Source organism: Urocampus carinirostris, chromosome 12, assembly GCF_059441175.1.
Source record: "Urocampus carinirostris isolate Australia breed hairy pipefish chromosome 12, RoL_Ucar_1.0, whole genome shotgun sequence".
NCBI lineage: Eukaryota > Metazoa > Chordata > Actinopteri > Syngnathiformes > Syngnathidae > Urocampus > Urocampus carinirostris.
In genome coordinates this window covers 9,160,608-9,183,245 of record NC_142360.1, presented here as the reverse complement: position 1 = coordinate 9,183,245, position 22,638 = coordinate 9,160,608, and the positions used below count along the sequence as shown (strand labels likewise).

Genomic DNA, 22,638 nt, shown 5'->3' with positions numbered 1-22,638 from the left:
GATACTCCGTATTTTGTAATAATTTCCTTCTTTGCCTCGATTGTTGATTTTCATTGTTTTGCAATTTTGCTTATTACTAACTTTCTTGGGATCCATTATTTTCGAAAAAAAAAACAACGCAATAAAACACTCTAAATCACAATATAATGAAATGTGGTCCCTATCAATCATAACCTGGACTGTGCTTATTGACTAAACAAGAAAAAGAGATCGGGTGACAGGGGAGCACGAGGACCATTGGGTGGCGCTGGTGGCTGTGCCCGTCTTGGTGGTTATTTTGTTTAATGCAAATATAAGCTGACCTTCTGATTTTAGAGTTGAATTTTGTTGTTTTAAATTTTGACTTATATCCAGTAAACAGAATGATTTATATTTTTTTAAATTATGTTAAAGTTGTGCATTTTTAAATGTTGTATGTAAACAAAATGTATTTTGATTTACAAAAATGTAATTGAAAAATGTGCTCTCTCGATCCTTATTCTCAGAAATAATCGATTGGGGATAATGGATGGGCCACAATAGCACACTTCAGCGATCTGAATGCAAAAAAAACAAAAATGCGCTCTGCCGCCCCCTTATTGCACAATGAGGGATAGTGAATCGCGGGATATTTTTCATCCCTGATGCATTAGGGCCACAAAAAGAAGTAATTTGATAATTAAGAATTTCTTAGTGCCATGTTGAAGTTGAGATTTTTAAAAAATATCAAAGATCCTTTAGTTTGTGACATTTTCTAAATTGAATTCACATTTTAGTGTTTTTTTTGTTTTACGCTTGGATCAGCAATCTCACAATAAACATCATCTTTCGATGTAACTCATCTCCAGCCTGAAGTTTTCATTTTTAACAAAACCTCAAAATGATGATTTTCATGAAGTCAAACACTGCTCTGCAGGTTAATATTGTTCTCATTAAAAAACATGTTAGAATACATTTGTTTGGTGGCCTTGCAAGAACATAATAAAACTAACCCCGTAAACCTAGCAAATCTCAATTTGGAATCACATGTTTCTATTCTTTGTCAAAATCCCCCATCAAGATTGAGTTCATGTTTGTGTGTTTGATCTTCGCATTGCTGCGTTTCGTTTTGCAAATATTCACTTCCCTTTCTTTTTTTATTTCTCATTTGTGCCCAGGCTCCGTAACTCTGTTGCCATGGAGACAACAGCTCCTCCCTCCTTTTTCCTCCTCTTCTGGCTGCTCCGAACGGCCGGTTCGGCGTTCCCAGAGGAACCAGGCCCTTTAAACTTCATCCCCACTGAAGGTACCAACGTTCTCACGACATTTCCCCTGCAGCGCCTACCAAAGATTTTCTGCTCTGTACTTGGGGGCGAGTACATAAAAAATGCTGATAAAATATCATCAATTTATTTTTTCTCCTTTCTCTAACATTTGTGTCTGGTACCCTGACTTAAAAAAGTGTGATAAATTGATAAGACCCCGTTGTGGTTGTAAATGGTTATATAATCTTTTATATAGAAGTTCATCAAACAATCTATGTTTATTGTTGAGGCATTTTATGATGAGAAGCCACAGAACAAACTTTAACCCAAATCAAACATTTTACCCAAAAGCTCTAGCAAAGCACCCAGAGCAATTTGATTGGGTGAGTGGAAGGAATGGCCGGAGTTATACACAGGGCGCCCGCGCAGTCTTTCTCCTATCGTCGGTTGCTGTATTTTCTGTCTTTTTTACAAAATAACTTTGCTTGCACTTTTTTTTTTTTTAGAAATCATTGTTCAGGACAAAATTGCCAGACAAATTGAGCCTGCACACTCTTATGTGACTGCGGGAGGGAGACTAATTTTACAGACGCTGCCTTACTTACGAACGAGATGGGTTCCGGACGATTGTTCGTAAGTTGAATTTGTGCGTAAGTTGTTTCAGTGCTATATTTTGTATGGAATGTATGTTTCAGGTTTATATAAGTATGTTTAGGGCGTGTTTAAGTAATCTGTATTGTTTTGTACTTGAAAATAAAAATGTTATGAAAAAATATGCTCTATAAAGATAAATAAAGATACGTTTACCTTAATTTTGGAAGATGAGCTTCAGCAGATGAGCAACTTCCTCCTATGTAAAAAGTGGCCGAAAAAGAGCGATCCAACCATTTTCTCAACCGCATCAAGCTTTCTTATCCTACTTTCGTTCCAAATCGGATCGCCTCTCCTTTACACTTTGCACCAACCATATTAAATGGATGCACAAGATATAAAACAATTAAAAATGTCAAAGTTCTTAGCGTGCTGGAGATACAGTATAGTATGTTTACACACGAACTAGGAAGAGGAAGACGATTTTGGGGTGGATGCTGGGTGACCTCTTACGGTGCCACGCGGCGGAAAGTAGCACTACAGTAATGTCCTCTACTCGGAAAAAGCTGCACACAATACAAAATCTAACCTACAGCAATGTCCACATATTTTCGATATCCGGAAAAAAATGTTTGTATCTACTATTTTAGGTAAGTCAAATGGTCGTAAGTAGGGGAGCGTCTGTATTGATATTGGACGCAGGCTCTCGAAAAAAGATTTTTTATTTTTTGCTTTTATGGCTCTTCGAGTCAAAAATGTTTCTACCCTTTCAAATGTTATCTAAGATTCGACGCTACCACAGGTGCTATCTGGGTTTGATGCCCGTTGCCACCATCGTTATGCAAATATTGTGAGCAATATATTTTAACCTCATTGGTGGGTACCAAAGTGTGGATACTCATATCGGTCTGAAAAAAGTTGTGTGCAAGGTTCAAATGCCCCTAAAGTGATGTGTTAAAAGGGTGGCGTGGTGTGCGGGGTTTGTCGGGGTTTGTCGGGGTTGGCCGGGGTTCGATGGGGTGTGACGAGGCTGCACGGGTGTGGAAAGGTGGGTGCGCTTGTTTTCAACGTTCCCACACACCATCCTCTGCGTCCCCAGGGATCTACACTTAGACTCGGAGTCTCTGTGTTAGCTCAGCAGTCTTGGGCAAGCGCCGGATCGAACGTGGATCGAATGTATTGATGAACGGCTTGCCGACCTTCTTAATGTATCGCTAGCAAAGTGCAGACCTCAGAATCGGTTCAGGAGACTGCCTTTCCCACACTTGAAAATGTTAATGAACGGAAATTAGCGGTCGGGGTGTAGCTTAGCTATGCTGTGACCGGGGGCGAAAGCTTTAATGAACGAGAGTCTTTGGTGCAGTTGATCTGTTGCACATTTCCACTCTCTTTCTTTTTATGAAGGGGCCTAAATGCCATTCGTTTAAATTTATCATCCGGTTAATTGTGTTATTTTGATTGAGCTAAATTAATGATATCAAGCACTCATTCATTGTAACGCTATCCACAATTCTTGAATTGATACTGTGATTAACATTTTGCACGTCTAAGCCTGGAGAAGGGTGTCCGCCACCAGGCTGTACTTGCCCAAGACACACCACAGGAAATAGTGCCCCTACAGCCCTTGTGGTTAAGGGCTCCAACCAAGCAACCAACTGCCTAACTACAGGAATCTCAAACTCAATTGAGTTTGAGAAGCTAGGATTCGGGTGAGGTTCGGCCAAATGGGGTTTTCCACAAAAGCAGCACTAATAAAAACATTATGCCTTTCTTATAAAGATAGTGTTTTATATTTGTCCACTAGATGTCGCTGTAATGTGTAGTGCAATATCAAGTCAAGTCAAGTCATTTTTATTTGTATAGCTCTTAATCACAAAGAGTCTCAAAGGGCTTATGAAAAAGAGTCCACGAAGACTGCAAACTACGGAGACTGAAAGTGGGCAAAAAGCACCCTTTTTCTTTTAACTTTTACCCAGCCTTTCTTAAAGAAAGACAAAAACATGGGATTTTTTTTAAGATGAAAAACGGGAAGAAAACTAAAAAAAGAAGCAAAAAAGGACAAAAAGAAAAGTATGGTAATGGAAAGCAAAAAAAGAAAATTAAGAAAAAGAAAGAAAAAAGGAAAGAAACTAAAGATTGATAAAAATGCAATCTAAATTTAGATTTTGTTTTCATTTATGTATTTTGTTCATTTTTATTTTCCTTTTTTCGTGAGTTTTACTTTTTGTCTCAACATTTATTTTTCTATTTTAATTTTTTTTATTTTTTTTCCTTTCTTTTTTATTTCTCTTTTATTTTCTTTTTTCTTTTTTAATTCTCTTCTTTTCAAATGTAATAAAGTGTGTTTTGGACACTTCGAGTCTCCGGATTTTGTATTATTCCGTTGTGCTTTTCGCAGTCTTTTTCGGCAGCACGACAGAAGACAGCGACGTCTATTGGGAAAATCATACACACTGTCCCTTTAACTTTCTTATTAAGGTGTGGGCCTCAAACTATCATCCTGGAGTCTTCAATTGGGCACCTAATTGGTGTCCAAACTATTGTCCCATTTGTTGCGGAAGGGTTTTTAGCAGCCCGTTATACAAAACTAAATTTTTGCTCCCCCGTCCCGGCTACTGACCTGTTTTTCCGCTCTCGACACTGCCTTCGCTCGCCACGGAAATAAAACTTCCGCGTCTGAGCAACCTGCTCCCTGCGACCAGCGATCTACGGATCGTGTGCACTATCCTTTCCCTTTTTCCTAATAAAACTAAGAGAAACGCACGCAGGTGAGTCCTGTCTCCGTTTTGGTCCTGACAGGCTAAGCTTTGGTCTCATCTTCGCCATCTGCCATGAGGCAAGAGAATTTCATGCCTTACTCTGCATCTGCAGACGCTCAGCATAGTAATATGTAACATGCTAATTGCATTAATAATATTTATAATATAGTGTTAAAATTAATCAATTTTGAAAAAGAAATAGAAAAATGGTAAAGTTCTATGAGAAAACACTTTAACACTGAATAAATAACCACTCAATATACTTTTGATTTGATATTTCCATGACTGCATCTCTGCTTCAGACGGTTTAAAATTGCCAATTTGAATTTGAAAATGTCATAAAGTTTATCTGTTCCCTATAAACAACATGTCTGTATGTGTTGCAGCATTTCTGTTGGTATATTACCGGATTTTTGGCACTATAAGGCGACCCGCCCAAAAAGTTTTTTGTCCTATATTTTCCGTACATAAGGCGCACCAGACTACAACGTCAACAAAACAGATAGTTCAGTCAAACCTTTTAATCCCTTGACATTCCGACTGCTCGCAAAGAAGCAAATACCTGTCTCAGACACGTTTGGACACGGTGTCTGTACAATGTCACCAATCACTCAAATGCGTCATTCCACATATTGTTAGGAAGGTTAAAATCTTGGGATTCAATTTCTTAGTTTCTATTTTCTTTTTTGCTGGCAACTGTGTGGACAGCAAACTAAGAATTTCATTTTGCAGCAAAACGTGGTTCTTTACTGTGCATATGACAATAAACACTTTAAATTGAGTATAGTTGAATTTAAAGATAGACTCATCACAGAAACAACAAGATCAGTTTTAAACAAGATACTGGTAAAATATAAAGCCGGGGTAGCTCACCAAAGTTGTCTTGCAGCCATCACATTCATTAATAATACACAACCATTGTCCTCTTACATCCGTGAGTGTAGTAAATCCAACCGTGTAGAGTATTTACACTCTCCAAAACACGCAATAATACGGACAAATTAAAGAAAAAAATCCGCCGAGAAGCATCCCTGCATCGATAGAGGTTGCTTGTTGATAGCTGTCTGTTTAGCCCCATAATTCCTGTTTACAAATACAGACTCGTACAAATGTTTTCTCCAGGCCCTAGAGCAACATAACTTTTGGGACCAATTGCAGGCTTTGTTTTACACCGTTTCAGCACGAGCCTGTAAATGCCGAAAAGGACCCGCCTCCTTTAGCTCCGTATAACTTTAGCCCGATTCAAATGATGATTGACACATTGTTAGGAAATTAAACGCCAGTACATACACATATATATATATATATATATATATATATATATATATATATATATATATCCCAGAATGCACCACAAAATACTTTTCCTAAGGGGGAAAATGTAGTCGGCGGTTGCTTGCCTTAGTTGCGAGACATTGCGAATCAATTTTGATCCATATATAAGGCGCACTGTATCATAGGCACATGGTCAGCTTTTGAAAAAATTAAAGGGTTTTAGGTGCGCTTTATAGTGCGGTAATTACGGTAGTTTATTCCGGCTATCGATGCTAATTGTATTAGCTTCCCTGACACTGTGTTAGCATTGAGCTGGCAACATGGAGAAAAAAACAAACATACTTGTTTTTCCCTGTGCAGCCAGACATTGAAGTCGAAATACGTATTTACAGTACACGCAATTTCCGAAAACTTGCGTGCAGAATCATGCATACATGATCAAAAGACTCGAGAACGAAGCCCCAGAAATGCAAGTTCTCAAAATAGCCGCATCAAAGACGTATCGGGAATTTTACATCAGCGCTTGCTAGAAAGAATAATTATTTGTTATTCATAATTATGTCGTTGGCGCTGATGCTGGATTGGACGCATACTCCCAAATAAAGACCAAATGGTCACTAGAGGGAGATATGTGCATTTATTTCTGGTTTTACATTTTATACGCTGACACTATGCATAAAAGAAACGATATTTCCCGTGTATTTTGACACGCGAGTTATAACAGGAAGACAATGACTGACACCTCTGATTGATTCCTCTGAATAAAAATAATTAGGATGGCAGAGCAGCACGAGAGACTAAATATAGAGAGAAAGAGAAAATGCGCTAAAAAGGGCAGATAAAGAAGTAATGGCGCGGAAGGAGAGAAAGGACGTCGGATCGTAGAAGGCTCGTTCGCAACGGTTGAGGTCAGAAATGAGGTCAACCTCGTTGTTGTGTTTTTCGGCACATTAAAACAACCGTGAAGTACAAGACGGGTCCAACTTTGTGCTACAAGCAGCAGTTGGTGACTTTTCGGAAGTTCCGACCTTGAAATTCAATTTACTCTTTCCCCGATGTGATCTTTTTCTGTACAGATCTTTTTGCTTGTGTTTGATATTGGGTTTCAGATTTTTGTCAAATAAAAAAAAAAATCAAAATTGTTATTGTTTTATTACCATAAATACAGACACGCCCCTCCTTACGACCAATCGAGTTACGAAAAACGGTATATACGTGCCTTTTTTTCGGGATGTCGAAAAAATCCGGACATTGCTGTGAGTTAGATTTTGTGTTGTGTGCACCTTTTTCCGAGTAGAGGACATTACTGTAGTGCTTCTTTCCGCCGCTACCGGCATGTGGCGCAGGTAGAGGTCACCCAGTGTCCACCCTGAAGAAGAAATCCGCTTCCTCTGCCTAGTTTGTGTGTAAACATACTACGTGTACTGAATCTCTAGCGCGTGTTTGACGTTTTTATTGTTTAATATCTCGTGTATCCATTCGATAAGGTTGGTCTAAAGTGTAAAGATGAGTCGAGCCGTTTCTTTTGAAATGAAAGTCGAATAAGAAAGCTTGATGCGGTTAAGAAAATCATCGGGACACTTTTTTTCGGCCACTTTTTACCACAGGGGAGGAGCTCTTGAAGCTCATCTTCCAAAAGTAAGTTAAACTTAACTTTATCTATCTTTATAGAGTATATTATTCTATAAATGTTTATTCTTTAGAACAAAGCAATACAGGTTACGTATAAAAGCCTTGAACATACTTATATAAACCTTAAACATACAAAATATAACACTGAAGCATCCTACGAACAAATTCAACTTACGAACGATCGTTCTTTGCCTTGTAAAAAATAACTGAGTCGATTACACTCCTATACCGTTAAAAGGGATAATAGGGATCTCTTCCTTCTGTTCAGTCAATCGGCACCGTCCCTAATTGTATTTGAGCGGCACCACATCGCATTTTATTGTGATTTTGTTAGTTGTATTTCCTTTTTCTGCCAATAATAATTGTGTCCCCAGAAAGTGATGAATGGAAGAAAAAAATAGTAAACAGTGACACAACAAGAGTCAAATAAGGAAATTATTGCAAACACTAAAATGGCGTACGAGTGTCTGTCATTAAAGGGCAGCTGGCAGGTACAGTAAGTGGTTAAACAATCTTATATTTTTAGCTTGTTTCAAGTACATTATCTTTATTATCAACATAATTAAATAATCATCCGTGTTTAAGTACATGTTTCTTATATATTTGAGGTACCAATTTATTTTAGTATGTGACTATTTCAAACCAGTTTTAGGGTGTCTCTTATATGCAATGTAGGTTTTTATGCCAGTGTATTCTGTACTTGTAGTTGTTTTGGTTTTGCTGGCCATTTTGTTTTTTGGAAATGAAGGTGAATATATTCTATAATATTTGCTTTAGACAGCACCATCCTTTCATTTAATACATTTGAGAAGTGGGCATTTGTCCTTGGTTTAGGTCTCAGCTTGTCATTAAGGTGGAATGGGGGGGCCCTTAAGTCAGACTAGTCAAGACCCACTGTACTAGAAAACCAAATAGTTTATCGTTTAAATGTCAGTTTTAGCTGATGGTCATAGAACACTCACTATAGGGAGGCTGATTTCAAAATAAGGGAATCGTGGACCCTGAAATATAAAGTGTGCTGCAACCGAGAAACAATGAGTCCCGTTTGCTAATTCACAGTAATTACATAAAGAAAAACTGCACATTCATATTTTTCTGATGTTCAAATTCAACATATTATGTAAGAAATATTCATCACAGGCATGTACTCTGCAATTTGTTCTTGATGGTTATCGGCAAAGATTTACGATAAAGTGCGATTTGAATAAGTATTGTTGGCCGTGGGGAAGATCCGATGTCAGACCGAGCGCCAATCCATCTGCCGGATCACATTACAAACGAGTCTGGAGTCTCCAATTCGGATGTGGCCGGACATTAATTTTCCAAGAAGGAACGGCAGATTGGGATCAGTAATTATGCTCGTGTGTCTTCCTCTCCGTGATAGTGTCAAGACGCTATCCGGTGTTCCTGGGACGACCTCACCACACGTGGCAGAGACAAGAACCTCTCCATATCCAGAGGGTCATCCAAGCCAACCGGACGCTCTACATTGGAGCCAGGTACGTTACTTTCGATTAATATTACTGTACTATCCGGTGGCATGCCGAGGATTTCACAACTGCGCCTTGCAACTGAAATTTATTTGTGAGGATTGGGGGGGATTAGGGTGGGTCCGCAACCGAGTGCGGTCAAATTGGGGCGCTGGCCGGCAAAAGTGGGAGGAGGTGTCTCTATGATAAGGGCTCTGCACCCCACGGACGTACAACACATAAAGCCTGTCTTTTGCAAAGAAATAAAAGTTAAACCAGACACTCTGTAAACAGAGACAATGAAAAATGACGGGTGGATAGTTAAAAAAAGGTCAATGAGTGAAAAGCTTGGCCCGACCCCAACCTACTAACCTGCCCCGAAATTCGAAACGGGTCGGGTTTCGGATTTAGATTTTGCCTCTAGGCTGAAAGTGGCGGACAAAACCTTTTCCCGCTTGCGAAAGGCTTGCTCGCTCTAGAGTTGTTTGAGCTTCAACTATTAAATCAACACAACAGTATTTTTTCCTTGTTTAATGGCTATTGGCGCAATAGCTTACTTGCCAGTAATAGTTTGAGAAATTATAACGTTCTCAAGGCTCATGCGAATGCCTTCAGAACCCAACTCAGAATCTGATTTGTTAAACCAGAGGTCACCAAACTTTATGAGAGCTAGTTTTTGTTACTAATTAACGCGCACACAGTTTGATATGTATTGTTTAAAAAAAATCATGTTATTACTACGTTGTTACTTTGTTATAACCAGGTTAATTGTTGGAAGTAGGGTTAGATAGACCCAGTCAGAAATCACTAAAATAATCAACACCAACACTGTTGACCTATTTTCAGAACAGGCCCACTCCGGGGCCACTTCTTGACAGTTTTCCTTAAGACTTATTTTACAGGCCGAGGTCTTCAGAAATGTTTTTGAAGGCCCCCTTGTAGATTTCCAACCCTAGCAGAAACTGATGGCTGAGAGTGATTGGTTAAATGCTTAAGTGTGAAAGCACGCATCTGAAAGCATCACAACCAGGGAGAGGCAATTAAAGGAAGCAGAAAGAGAATTTGAAATTATTTAATAAGTATTCATTTACAAATAAAATGAACATCACATGATTCTCATAGTTTAGGCCAGCAGAGAAGACCTTGCAGACCCTCACAGCCCCCCAATGGTCCTTTTCAGACTATAAGGCGCACCCAAAAGCTCAAAAATAACATCAACAACATGGTACCATGACTAAAAATAGTGTGTGAGGAGATAAAACCTAATGCATTTTCGTGTGTCGTCTGTGTCCCTTGTGGTTTAGTGGATAGGACACGGTGCTCTCGCGGTGTGAGTTAGAAACCCGTTGCACGAATTTCAAGCACAATCATGATACGCGCAATATTTTAACTGTTCACACACAAATTTGGCACCAAATCATTTTTAGACCAACCCTTGTTCTTGCTCTAGTCTAATTTCAATCCGCCTTACAGTGAGCCTTTATATATGAAAGTAATCTCATACAGGACTCTTTTTGGTGAGTGCACCTTAAAATCTGGTGCACCTTGAAATGCAGAACATACCGTTTTTTATTTTTTATTTTATGAATAATTTTAGGCTATATTGTTGATTTTCAACATTCAAGAAGAAACCTTGAGAAGGAACCACAGATGGAGGATTGTCTCTTTGATCTTTTTTGAGTGGGCAAAATGGTTTGCCAAAGTTTTTTATAACTTTATAAAAAGTAGACTGAAAGGCAATTTAATTAGATGAACCAACCGTGACCTCAGCTCTTGTCCAGAGGCCAGACAACAACTTCAGATTCGAAAATCACAAAAAGGCCTGTTTTTAATCATGAGAGGTCTTAGAAGGAAATGCAGCAGCAAAAGAGGTCATATTTTGACAAAATATTTGACTAATATCTACTTTTTATAGTGATTTTTTTTGTGGACACTAGATTGCTTCAATGTATTAGTTATCTTATGTATACATTTACTACATTTAACAATTCTATAAAAAACTCATTTTGACAAAATACAGATGCTTCCCGACTTACGCAAAACGGTAGATACGAACATTTTTTTTGGGATGTGGAAAAATATCCAGACATTGTGCAAGTTAGATAAAAGCGCTATATAAATGCAGATCATTTCATTCATTTATTGTGCACCTTTTTCCGAATAAAGGACAGTGCTGTAGTGCTTCTTTCCGCCAATACTGGCGTGTGGCGCTGTGAAAGGTCACTCAGCATCCACGCCGAAGAAGAAATTCTGCTTCTATTTCCTAGTTTGTGTGTAAAGATTCTATACTGTATCTCCAGTGCGCTAAAAACTCATTTTTATTGTTTAATATCTCGTGCATCCATTCAATATGGTTGGTGTGTAGTGTAAAGAAGAAGTGAGCCGTTTCATTTGAAATGAAAGTGGAATAAGGAAGTTTCAATTTACTTCAATTTATTGAACGCAACGTGTCGTGCACAGCTGATACAAAAGAAGTTTGATGCGGTTAAGAAAATGGTTGGATTGCTCATGAAGCCCATCTTCCAAAAGTAAGTTGAACTTAACTTTATTTATCGTTATAGAGCATATTTTATGAAATGTTTATTTTTTAGTACAAAACAATAGGTTACTTATACAACCCTTAAACATACTTATGTAAACCTTAAACATACATTCCATGCTAAATATAGCACTGACACAACTTACGAACAAATTCTCCTTCGTAAGTAGGGAAGCGTCTGTATCTCTTTTTTTCCAACTTTTATATAGATTTTTGTGATAATTTGATGGCCGCATACAGATCCTGAGCGGCTTGTACACTAAAGCAGATGTATATCGATTTTGTTGTATTTATTAGGGTGCCTTGACTTCAAACCTAGCTAAAACACTCCATGAGGCCTAAAGTACAACTTTGTAGATTTTGACAAAAGTCGGTTTTAGGCATTTCGCAGCCTATAAGAAACATACAAACACACATACATGCATGCACGCAAATGATGTTTTATGAATAAGTACAACAAGTATTTGTCTTTCTCACTCATTTTCTTTTTGTAACCTAACTAATCGATCTATCTACCTCCCTTACTACCTTGGTATTCATCAAACTACACAGCTATCAAACCTTCTTCCTAGCTACCTATCAAACTACCGACCCACTTTTATTATTCACTAAATATTTCTTGAATAAACAATTCTTCTCATTGTCTTTAATGAGCATCTGAAAATCACTAAGAGTTGATGTTTACGTTGTATGTCGTGTTGTATCTCCAATTTAAGAAATTTACTTCAGGGCAAATCATCTTTTCGACTAATGTGGCACACGTGCACGCTATTTACCATGTTCAATCACTTATCCTTGTTTGTAGTGTGTTTACAACCTTGCCTCATGGCTCTTTGCATATGTCCTAGGGGTACATTTACTCCGGGTAGAAAGGTCAGGACAAGATTGTTAATGTAAAAGGCACCTGTTGACCTTTTGTTATGGAATCCAGACATGACATCAGTCATACTCAATATTTTTTAGTAATCTCAGCTGGAAATGTCAAAAGTCCCCAAAAAAACAAGTAACCGTTGGAAAATGAGAACATCTCGACTTTGTTTTTGAGTACCTCGATCCCAGGCGCACAAACACCCACCTTGCATTGCTGTACCACTTTTGTTGCTCCCAACCAATGACCTGAAGTCAGGGTCGGCAGTTGAGGCTGTGCCTCACCTGTTGTCATGAAAATATAAAATTAAAAACATGAAGTGGGTAAATGACAGTAATGTTAATTGCAGGGGTTAGGTTCCAAAATGAAACACGTAAAGTAGAAATCTTTATTCACTTTTGTACAATTATTGTACATTAAATACTTTGCAATGCATTGCAATCAAAGAACAAAACCATTTTAAATTCATTAACAAATTAAAGTACTGTACACTGTAAAAAATATAATTTTATCTACGGCCATTAACTACTATCTTCGGGACAGTTTAGCCTATCAGATGCAGAACAAAGTGCATGATGCAAATCAATGAAGATGCTAAATTAAACTGTGTCATAGCATTGTATCACTGTATATTTATTCAAGGGTAATGTTCTTTCACATTTAACTAGACATTTTGGGGATTTTCTTTTGCCAAATTGCTCAATTTTCACATAATATAAATACCACCAATACATTTAATATGTAACTTATTACTGTGAAGAGCAGATGCAGATTAAGGGATGCATTTCACTTGCCTCATGGCAGAGGGCAATGGTGAGAACAACCGTTTCAAATTGTCGCACAACTCAGCCCCAGCCATTAGAACTGGTGTTAGTATTAGCGAGCTAACAAATAGAGCTATCAAGTATTTATTTTCTTATTGCATGGACTTTTTTTTCATATCGGAGGATTACTTATCTTCTAGGGCTGCACGATTAACCAAAATCTAATTGATATTGCGATGTGACGTAGTGCAATAGTGTAACCGCAAAACACTGCATTTTTTTCAAGGAATCATAGTTCCAGTTTGTTATTTAAGTGATGAAGTGTTTTGCCAACAAGAATTGTCACATTTGGTGGTTTAATAGCACCGGCCATTCAGAAGCAGGGTTTAATGACACCAACCAATGGAGGCAAGGCAAATTTTGCAAGACGTGTGTGCACGACTCTGATAGGCTGATGTAAGCTTTAAGTCCAATAGGCTTTGCATGAATGGCCACCAAAACAAAAGCCTCAGGTCGTTGCTTTAGCGGTTTGTTACATTGAAAATAAATTGGTTAATTAAATCGGAATCCCGGGAAGGTCAGAAAAGCGCAAAGAAAATTGGATCACCAGCGGGTGCTGGCTGGATTTTTATCGCGTCTGTGAACTTAGGCGGCATCGGACGGGAAAGTTAACAACTGGGCTAACAACTCTTAAGCCAATACTCTGGAACGTGGCTATTCGTCAACGCCAGATCCATTACCAAAGAAATGGACGACTTCAAGCTACCACTAAAACCGCAACATTTGTAAATTATGTGTTTTAATTATCACAAAGATCTTGCTGAAGTCCCGGTTACCCGTCACTCGCGTCTAGCTAGCCATCCGCTCTTCACTTATAAATTTATAATTGTTATTTCGTTACAGTCGTATACTCTCAGTCTCTAAGGACGACATCTCGAGGTAAGTTTGCCTGTTGCTATGTTTAAGTTCTCCTCAAAAACCAAACGAGCACAGAAATCGAAAATCCCATCAAAATTGCTACACAGGTCTGAAAAATCGCTATTACTGTAGTTTATTACCCCAAATCGTGCAGTTTTTATATCTCCAGATGCTTTTATTCAAAGTAAAGGAGCACATAGACTTCGTTTATATGTTAAGGTGAGACCATAAAACGTTCTTTTTTTCTATGCTAGTTTATAGATTGCTTTCTTCTTCCGCCAATCAAACGATGAATACAATGCAGGCTAATTTATTTGTAAACCTGACTGGGCCTCACCAGACACGAACCTCACCGCACGTTACTGCCCTCAAGAGATTTACCGCGCGTGTTTTCCAAATTGTAATTTGTCTCGGAACGTGCTAAAAATCAGGCAACGGCCTTCCCCGCATGTGCTCCTGGTTATTGTCTGTCACAGCATTTTCCAATAAGGGGAACCGTACGGGCCAGGAAATGACCCAATCGTGGTTTCGACCTTACTGCTGAGAAGCAAAGTAGTAAATATATCAAAACTTTGTAAGCGCCTTTCAGCCGTTCAGTCTGTGCCGAGAAGACGTGTAATCAGTTGCGTGCGCATGATAATAAAAAAGCATGACTCCCGTGGTCGGCGGGTCTTGGTTAAAAATACAGCTGACCTTAGAAACTTGGAATGCTTACAAACTTGGAATTTGAGATCATTTGTTGCAGGGGGGATATCCTGAATAGTTAAATGCCCCAGAGGCCAGAAATCGTTCTGGAGCGCAAACACAATTGTGAAGTCCTCGTCTCTTGTCAGCAGGGCTACGACATATATACAAATATATATTGTATCATCATTTCATTTGATTGATTTATTGATTGTTTTGTCTATTAGTCAATTACTCGGACAAACTAAAAATATTTCACTTCAACCAGTGTCTGAAATAACGTCTGCCCGGACGCCCGGGGCGTGCATATCTTACGTCGGGCGTACAACTTACACAACGTCTCTGCCCGGATGGCCGGCAACTTCTCAAGAAGAAAATAACTACAAATATTTTGTTTTTATTTTTTTATTTTTCTATTTTTATTTTTTTTTTCCAAATCAAACGTTTGCTTTATTCCAATTTCGAAATCTTCGTCTGGTTTGGAAATTTCGGTTCGTTTGGCAATTTGCATACTCGGCAGCCAATCAGAAGCCTCCATCGAATAACTTCGCGCTTCCGGACTTTCCTGAGCATTATAAGGTCGTGCCTTTGCATATCATTTTCCAAGTAGACGCACAGAGAACACAGGAAAAATGAATGCATGGTTAGGAATCAAGCTAAAACCTCAGCCCAGAAGAAAGATTCAAGTCAAGTCATGTTTTTTTGTATAGCCCTTAATCACAAAGAGTCTCAAAGGGCTGCACCGATCAAAGACTTTTGCAAACTACAGACTATTATGACACCATCCCCTCATCTAAAACCTACATGAGGGCAAATAATACACATATTATCAACATAAAATATAGATTATTCATATGCTATAGAGTTGAAGTGTGTTTTAAGCTTAGATTTAAACATTTCCACTGAGGTTGCAAATCTAATCTCAGGGGGAAGAGCATTCCACAGCACCGGGGCCTGAATGGAGAACGCTCTCGAACCTGCGGATCTTTTCTTGGCTCTTGGGATCACTAGTAGACCAGCGTTTTCAGATTCGAAAGAAGCTAACAAAATGTATGACGCTACAAAACGTAAACGTACATCAAAAGCATTGTGGAAAGAGGGGTTCACGTGGCTTGTAGCAGACGACGCAACGCAAACATTGCATGAATGAAGATGAGTAAATATAGGTACATACTGATGGCAGATGGAAAACAGCGATGTCATATACATCCAATGAATGTTTAAAGTAGATTCATAATAAACTTAATTTTAAAGTGTTGTTCTGTTATATATTCTGATTATCAATCCTTAAGACTTTGCCACAATGTTTTATTTTTGCGATTAGTCGTCTTATTGCATTTCAAGTTGTCATAAAATGGGGCCGGCAACTTTATGGCTGGGCGGGCAACTTTTTAGAGTTGTCTGCCCAGGTGTCCGGTAACTTTTTGTCATGAGTTTCAGACACTGCTTCAACGTCTCTATCCTAAAACAGAACATTAGTCCGAAATACCGTTGTACAAAACCCAAATTAAAGGCGCATTGTGTGATATCTGACCAGAAGATGTCACTGTGTATCACAAGTGCTACCAAGCACAAGAAGGATCACAAACTACCGACACTCAAAGGGACCAAAAAGCAAAATTTTTCTTCGCATTGTTTTGCCCAGCCTTTCGCAGTTTTTGTTTTTTTTGGGAGTCACCTTAGCAGAAATCTGCCGGACAATTTGCTCAACTTCCTCTGTGAGAACCTCATGTTTGTATAAAATGTTATACCATTAGGAGGCGCTAAATGATACACAATGTCTCTTTAAAACCTCTCCCAAAACATGTTTTTGTTAGGCCCCACGGAAAGCCTTTAATTCGTAAAAAAACACTAACATCTTTGGCCAGACACATGCGGTATTATTTATTTTATCTATTTTACATACAAAAACTACCATATTTAAAGTTCCAACTGTCCGATTTCAATTGCACACAAATTTTCCATCAAGAAATCATTTAAACATGATCAAATATTAATCTTTGAGAGCTTAGATTCTGAATCTTTAGAGAATTTCCCATCTCAAAAAGTACACAAACGAGGATAAAAATAGTTGCTGAATAATGCGTTACTTGACTGCATGTTGATTAACTAATTTGCTGTTAAAGCTGGAAGGAGTGGTGTTGGCTTTTAAAGGGGACGACAGCACAAATACGAAAAACAATATGACATTTAGCTATTATGCTAACACGGCTAATGAGTGGACAGTGATCCTTAGTTTATTGCCGGGGTTAGGTTCCCAAATTAACCTGTGACAGGCGATTTTTTTCCGATTATGATACAATTAAATACTGTGCAATGCATTACAATCAAAGTACAAAACCTTTTTTAGGGGCCTTAGCATTCGTTTAACAATTATTAATACAAGACCGCGCTTCAATGACGATAACATAGACGAGATGTAAAGCTTCAGCGGACACATGGGGAGCAGAGCTTTCAGCCGATCTGCCCCCCAGCTCTGGAACTCATTGCCGCTTGACCTCCGAAATTCTGCCACCCTTTCCACCTTCAAAACTCATCTCTTCAGACTTGCCTTTTCTTGACCATCTGCCTCAAATACCGCCCGCTTTTATCGCTACTGTGTTTTATTTGCTATTTATTATTTGCTTGTTTTACCCTTGTTCTATTATTGTGTCCTACTATATGTACAGCGACCTTAGATTTCCTGAAAGGCGCTTCAAAGTACAATGCATTATTATTATTATTTTTATTATTAATACTGTACTTATCTTTTTAGCCACAGTTTAGGCAATCAAAATGCAGAACACAATACACAATGCAAATCCGTGAAGTCGCTAAACTTTGAAAAGTAAACCTGTTACAGCAAGGGATCACTATACACCAAAGTCAATTGACAAAATTGCAGTAACGTCATTCTTTTTAAACTCATCCTAAACGTTCTTTTGTTTATTTAACCAAATCCCACCCCCTGCCCCTCAATGTTGCTGTTTTGCAACTTAGCTTAGTTTCACAGCTAACTCCACAGCTTGCGCCTTTGATTGCTGTCCTTTTTATTGGCCAAACGAAATAACCGCTCGCCTAAACACACAAATCCAAATTTGTTATCATTTATTGCCGTTGCTTCATAGACGGCGCGTGTAAAACTCTTTTATAAGATCGTGATGACATTTTTCACATATCACCTGTAATAATAAACTGTACAACCTCACTCCCTCTTGTGTGATACTTAAACTAACCCTAATACAGCACGGGCCTAATATCCAGAAATGTTGAAATTGGAGCGGCTACCCTTAGTCGTAAACATGCTAACCACAAGAACGTTACATAAGTGTGAGAGGACTTAGAGTTTAATACCAACAAGTGGAAACGTATCTAAGTTCATTGAGGCTAGCTGTGTTTGCGGCTACCAAACAGTGTTTCCCTTAGAATTCTGTGAGACCCAAGTGGGTGGACAGTCAAAGGGCGGCCGGAGGCATGCCACTCCGGAAGAAAATCTATTCATCTAGTGCCTTTAAGAGCAAAATCTAGAAGTTGGATGTATTATGAATGTTTGCCCTTGTAAACTATCACAGTATATTCACGCCCATAATGCACAAAAGTCTCATATTTTCTTCAAATTGTAGGGTGCGCCCTATAGGGTAAAGCACCCTGTCTCTCATACAGAGCATCAGACCAAGATCAGCACAGTGGCTTTGGGACTGTGCGCCCATTCCCAAGAATAGGAGGTCACAGGTTCAACCCTTGGCTGAGTCAAGACTTACAACATTTTTGTGTGAAATTCGATCTTTTTGTGAGATCGTTCATATTTCCGACAAAATGTGACTTCTATGTATTTCTTGTGACTTTTAAGTGTCTCTTGTTTGATTGCCATTATTTCCCACTTAAGCGGAAGACGAAGCGTGACGTCCCACCCAATGCATTGTTAACGGAAGTGCTCATGGATGCTAATTCCGTAGCGTATCTAGCAATATGTAAGTGTTACACGAAACTTAAAAGAATTGTCCGCCCAAATGAAATCCTAAAGCTCACTTTCCGTCCTTCGAATGCTTTCCATGTTTTCCTCTGCTACGCGGAGGAACATGCCGCTTTTAATTGATGAATCGAAGGTTCCCAAGTTGGGGGAAGCTAAAAACAAACTCCGACAAGGTTTTAGCTGTGTGTTTTACTTTGTAATCAATACTTAAATAAACCAGAACTAAACTGGTGTATTTTTAGTACGCACACTTATTTGTTTATACATGTTGTGCCCCAAAAGGGATCCAACCACCCCCACCTTCGCGGCGCAAACTTTATTAAAACTTTACTAAAACGTCTTTATATATAATTTTAGGAGAATGTAATAGAACAGTAAAATATGGAACATTTGAACCTAATATGCACGAGGGGAAACATTTCACGCGGTCTGAAGCTGTGTAATGGAAAAGTGCCTTTACAGTACTAAATATCAGTACCACTGCTTTTGTGATTACTGCTATGAAAGAATGCCTGTTCCTATTTAATGGTTTACCTGAGGCTATTGCATGTCCCTCAACCTCAGACAATTGTTCCATTTAAAAATGATTACAATTTTCTTGTTAAGCGATAATAAGCAATCACAATGCGGCACCCATATACTCACAGCGAGTCGGACCATGAAGAACAAAAATAATGTAATGAATTTTTTTTTCACATATAAAATGTATACAGCGTAAATCATTGGAATAATCATAAACAGGAAATATGGGACGGACATATAAGTTGAAAGGTATGCTATTGTAATGACTCAGTAAGCCTTGGAATTCCGGCTCTTTGTAGATAATACAAAATATTTACGACTATATTTTGCTTGCCTTTTATTTCTCTTTACACTTTAACTAATTTAAACCTTTTTATTCTTAGCAACTTTAAACTCGAGGGATAAAGAATCTTTGAAACACAAACTACAAAACAAAATAAAAATGACAAATATGAAATCTTTATTGCTATAAATATACTATAAAATACTATTTTCAATTCAACTTTTGACCAATGTAGGCTGAGACAACACAGAACCGAAAAACACCAAGAAATAAAACGTGTCGATTAAAACGTGTAAAACAAGAAGAAAAATATAATCGGTCTCTTCTGAATATTGAGGAACACTGTTGTTTGGAGCAATTATATATTTAAAATGAGTCCAAATTAGGCTTAGTTCCCTGCTTAAACTGTTTTTTTCCCCCTCTTGATCAGTTCCTGTGCCCAATGTGCTCCCCCCCATAACGCCCCCACTACCCCCCCCCCCCCACCACCACCCCGGAAACACGCATATTACTTATCAACCAGTGAGATATTACCCAGCGAGAGAGGACATAAAAGTGTGCAAGGGAGCACACAATGGTGTTTGTGATCATTTGAATGAGATATCTCAATTTGTTATGATTGACTAAAAACATTATTATAGTATTTTAACACTACAGGTTAATGACACCCTGGGGGACCAATTAGAGAATTTTCAAACGTGGGTAAATATAAAAGCCAGTGTTGCTGAGGGTGACGGAGTTTGTAAATAACCCAGCATACTCCTCGATAAGACGGCCCCTCGTTCCCCTAAAATCTGCCACCATTAGCATAGCCGCCTCTCAGAGTGCAAACGTCCGTAAATCCCCTTGGCCCCCTCGAGCACCCGCTGAGTGCACTCACCTCTCTCGAGATGCGTCCCGTCTTCTCCAAATCAAAGTAGTGACACTGCTTGCAGTCAGCAGCTCGCTGGGTTAAGCTTGGTGTCACTTTTGAGCCTTCGCGTGGAGATCTTGAAGGCTCAGCAGCATTCATATTTAGTCTAGGGTGTTTATTGCCAAGGTTTATAAAGTTAAATACGTACTGTATTAAGATGTATTTACATATTCAGAGCTCTTGATAGTTACTGCATGTGCCCCTTTGTGTTCACATAAAAGCCAAATCCATCCTCTAAAAATAAAATACTTCAGTCATTTGGCACAGTCCCAGATGTGTTTAAAAGGGACCACATCTCATTGTATTGTGATTCAGAGTGTTTTATTGCATTTTTCGACTATTGTAATTCTTCCCATGGAGAAGGAAAAGTACAAAACATCCATCTGTCCATCCATCCATTGTCTTTGTAGTCTTTATTCCTTCTTTTGCCTTAACAGGGTTTGTACAGGCGCTTAAAATAATTAAAAGTGGTTGAATTTTACTGTGAACAGGTTCAGGCTATACCCAAACAGGTCATTATGAAATGTGTATTAGTGCAAGGCTTATGTATATATTATGGGCATTTATTAGGGCCATGCAAAAAATTAGGGTACAGTTTTCCAGTGGTAAATTGGGAAGAGAGGAACTTCCTGCAACTGAAAATGTAAGCTATATATATATATATATATATATATATATATATATATATATTTACTCAAGATGTAAAATTGTCAGGACCAGAATGGAAACGGGACCCAATTGCGTTATGTTTCTCACAAGTTTTATTAAAGGAAAGAGGAAGGGCTCCGCCCACGATCGGGTCGTAAGCCGAGACGGGAGAGCAGACGTGGTCGGGATCAAAAAAATGGTTCGTAAGTCGGGACGGGAGAGCAGATGTGCTCAGAATCAAAACGGGTCGTAGCCGGAGTCAGACGGGAGCAAAAATGGGACAGGTGGAAGTCAGGGTCGAAAAAGCCTTGTCTAGTATACACTGAGGTTCGCAGACGGACTGACAAAAGGGGACAGATAGGAGTTGGTTTAAATAGGGACAGGGAGCCAATCAAAGTCCGAGGCAGTTGGCGCCAAGGGAGCGGGCAGAGGTGATACACATTGGTAATCATGACAAAAAAAAATCATATGTCTTGATAAATGCAGACGCAGATTAAAATTTGCATTTGTAAATCATAGATACATATGTGGCTCTGCAAAGTACATGATTCACACCAGATTTTGTCTTTTAATAGGACTGGAGCAATTGGAATATTTGTGTAGAAAGTCATTAATAACTGCTTGAATTTGCTCATGAAAAAGGTGTATGAACCCTGTTTGTAGCACTCGTTTCCAGATGCACTATACAATACAGTGGCATCAAGTGGTCAAATTTACACGGTGTCCCTTCAAAAGTCTTTCAAAATATTTTTCATGCTCCAGGTGGCAATACTGAGAGTTCTTGACCTCGAGGCCGCGCTATTTGGAAAGTCAGAAAGTTGAAAGTTCAGCAGCTGGTAATTCATGAAAATTGATTTTCCTCTCGGGTAATGGAGGCCCCCCAGCATTCGTGAAATAACAGTCGGGACGCGTGCGGATTCGACTCCCCAGTGTGGAAAGTTGCGCACGGACCAAAGCCGATGAAAACGAAGACGCATGATTTGCGGCTTTGAAGAACCGACGCTGTTTCAGGTGGCGGCACCCAAGTGCAAAGTTACGAGACCCTCAAGGCCGAGCGCACCTCCTGAAACATAAATAGCAATACAATTTTGACACGTTTCACACATCTTCAATCTTGAACTCGTGGCCACATGCGCAGCCATGCATTCCTTGGAAATTTTCAAACACAAAAGGAAGAAACGTGAACTGTACTTTGGCAATTTCATTAGAAGACTTATAGTTGCGAGACAGTAAGGCAGTAATCATCCATAATCCAAGACGTACCCAAAGTAAAGTAAGTGCAGTTCTTGAACTTTTTGGGGACTAAGGACGGTTTAAATCTCGGCTTAAAACACACTTCTATTCTCTAGCTTATGAATGTCCTATATTTCCTGTTGATATCTGTGTATTAATTGTTATTACAACATCCATTGGAGCCTGGTCATCCTGGAAAGGGACCTTATGTGCAATACCTTACCAAGTTTTCTTCATTTTCCTCATGTTGAGGTTTTTGAGTTTTTCCTTGCCCTCATGTAGGTTTTAGATCAGACTCCTTAAGATTAAGGGCTATACAAAAAAAACATGACTTGACTTCTGTTTTTTTTAAAAAGGTTACATTC

At 38.8% G+C, this 22,638-nt stretch overlaps 1 protein-coding gene across 5 annotated transcripts in view; it reads left to right on the top strand.

Annotated features, from left to right (window-relative positions):
* The window catches only part of sema6bb (sema domain, transmembrane domain (TM), and cytoplasmic domain, (semaphorin) 6Bb), a 298,494-nt gene that overhangs the window by 151,352 nt on the left and 124,504 nt on the right, over window positions 1-22,638 (top strand). For all 5 annotated transcript variants that reach the window (XM_088349347.1, XM_088349350.1, XM_088349348.1 and 2 more), the window contains 2 exons: window positions 1,137-1,264; window positions 8,865-8,979. In XM_088349347.1, the coding sequence (XP_088205473.1) occupies window positions 1,156-1,264; window positions 8,865-8,979 (224 nt within the window). In that variant the 5' untranslated portion in view covers window positions 1,137-1,155. The remainder of the gene's footprint in view (window positions 1-1,136; window positions 1,265-8,864; window positions 8,980-22,638) is intronic.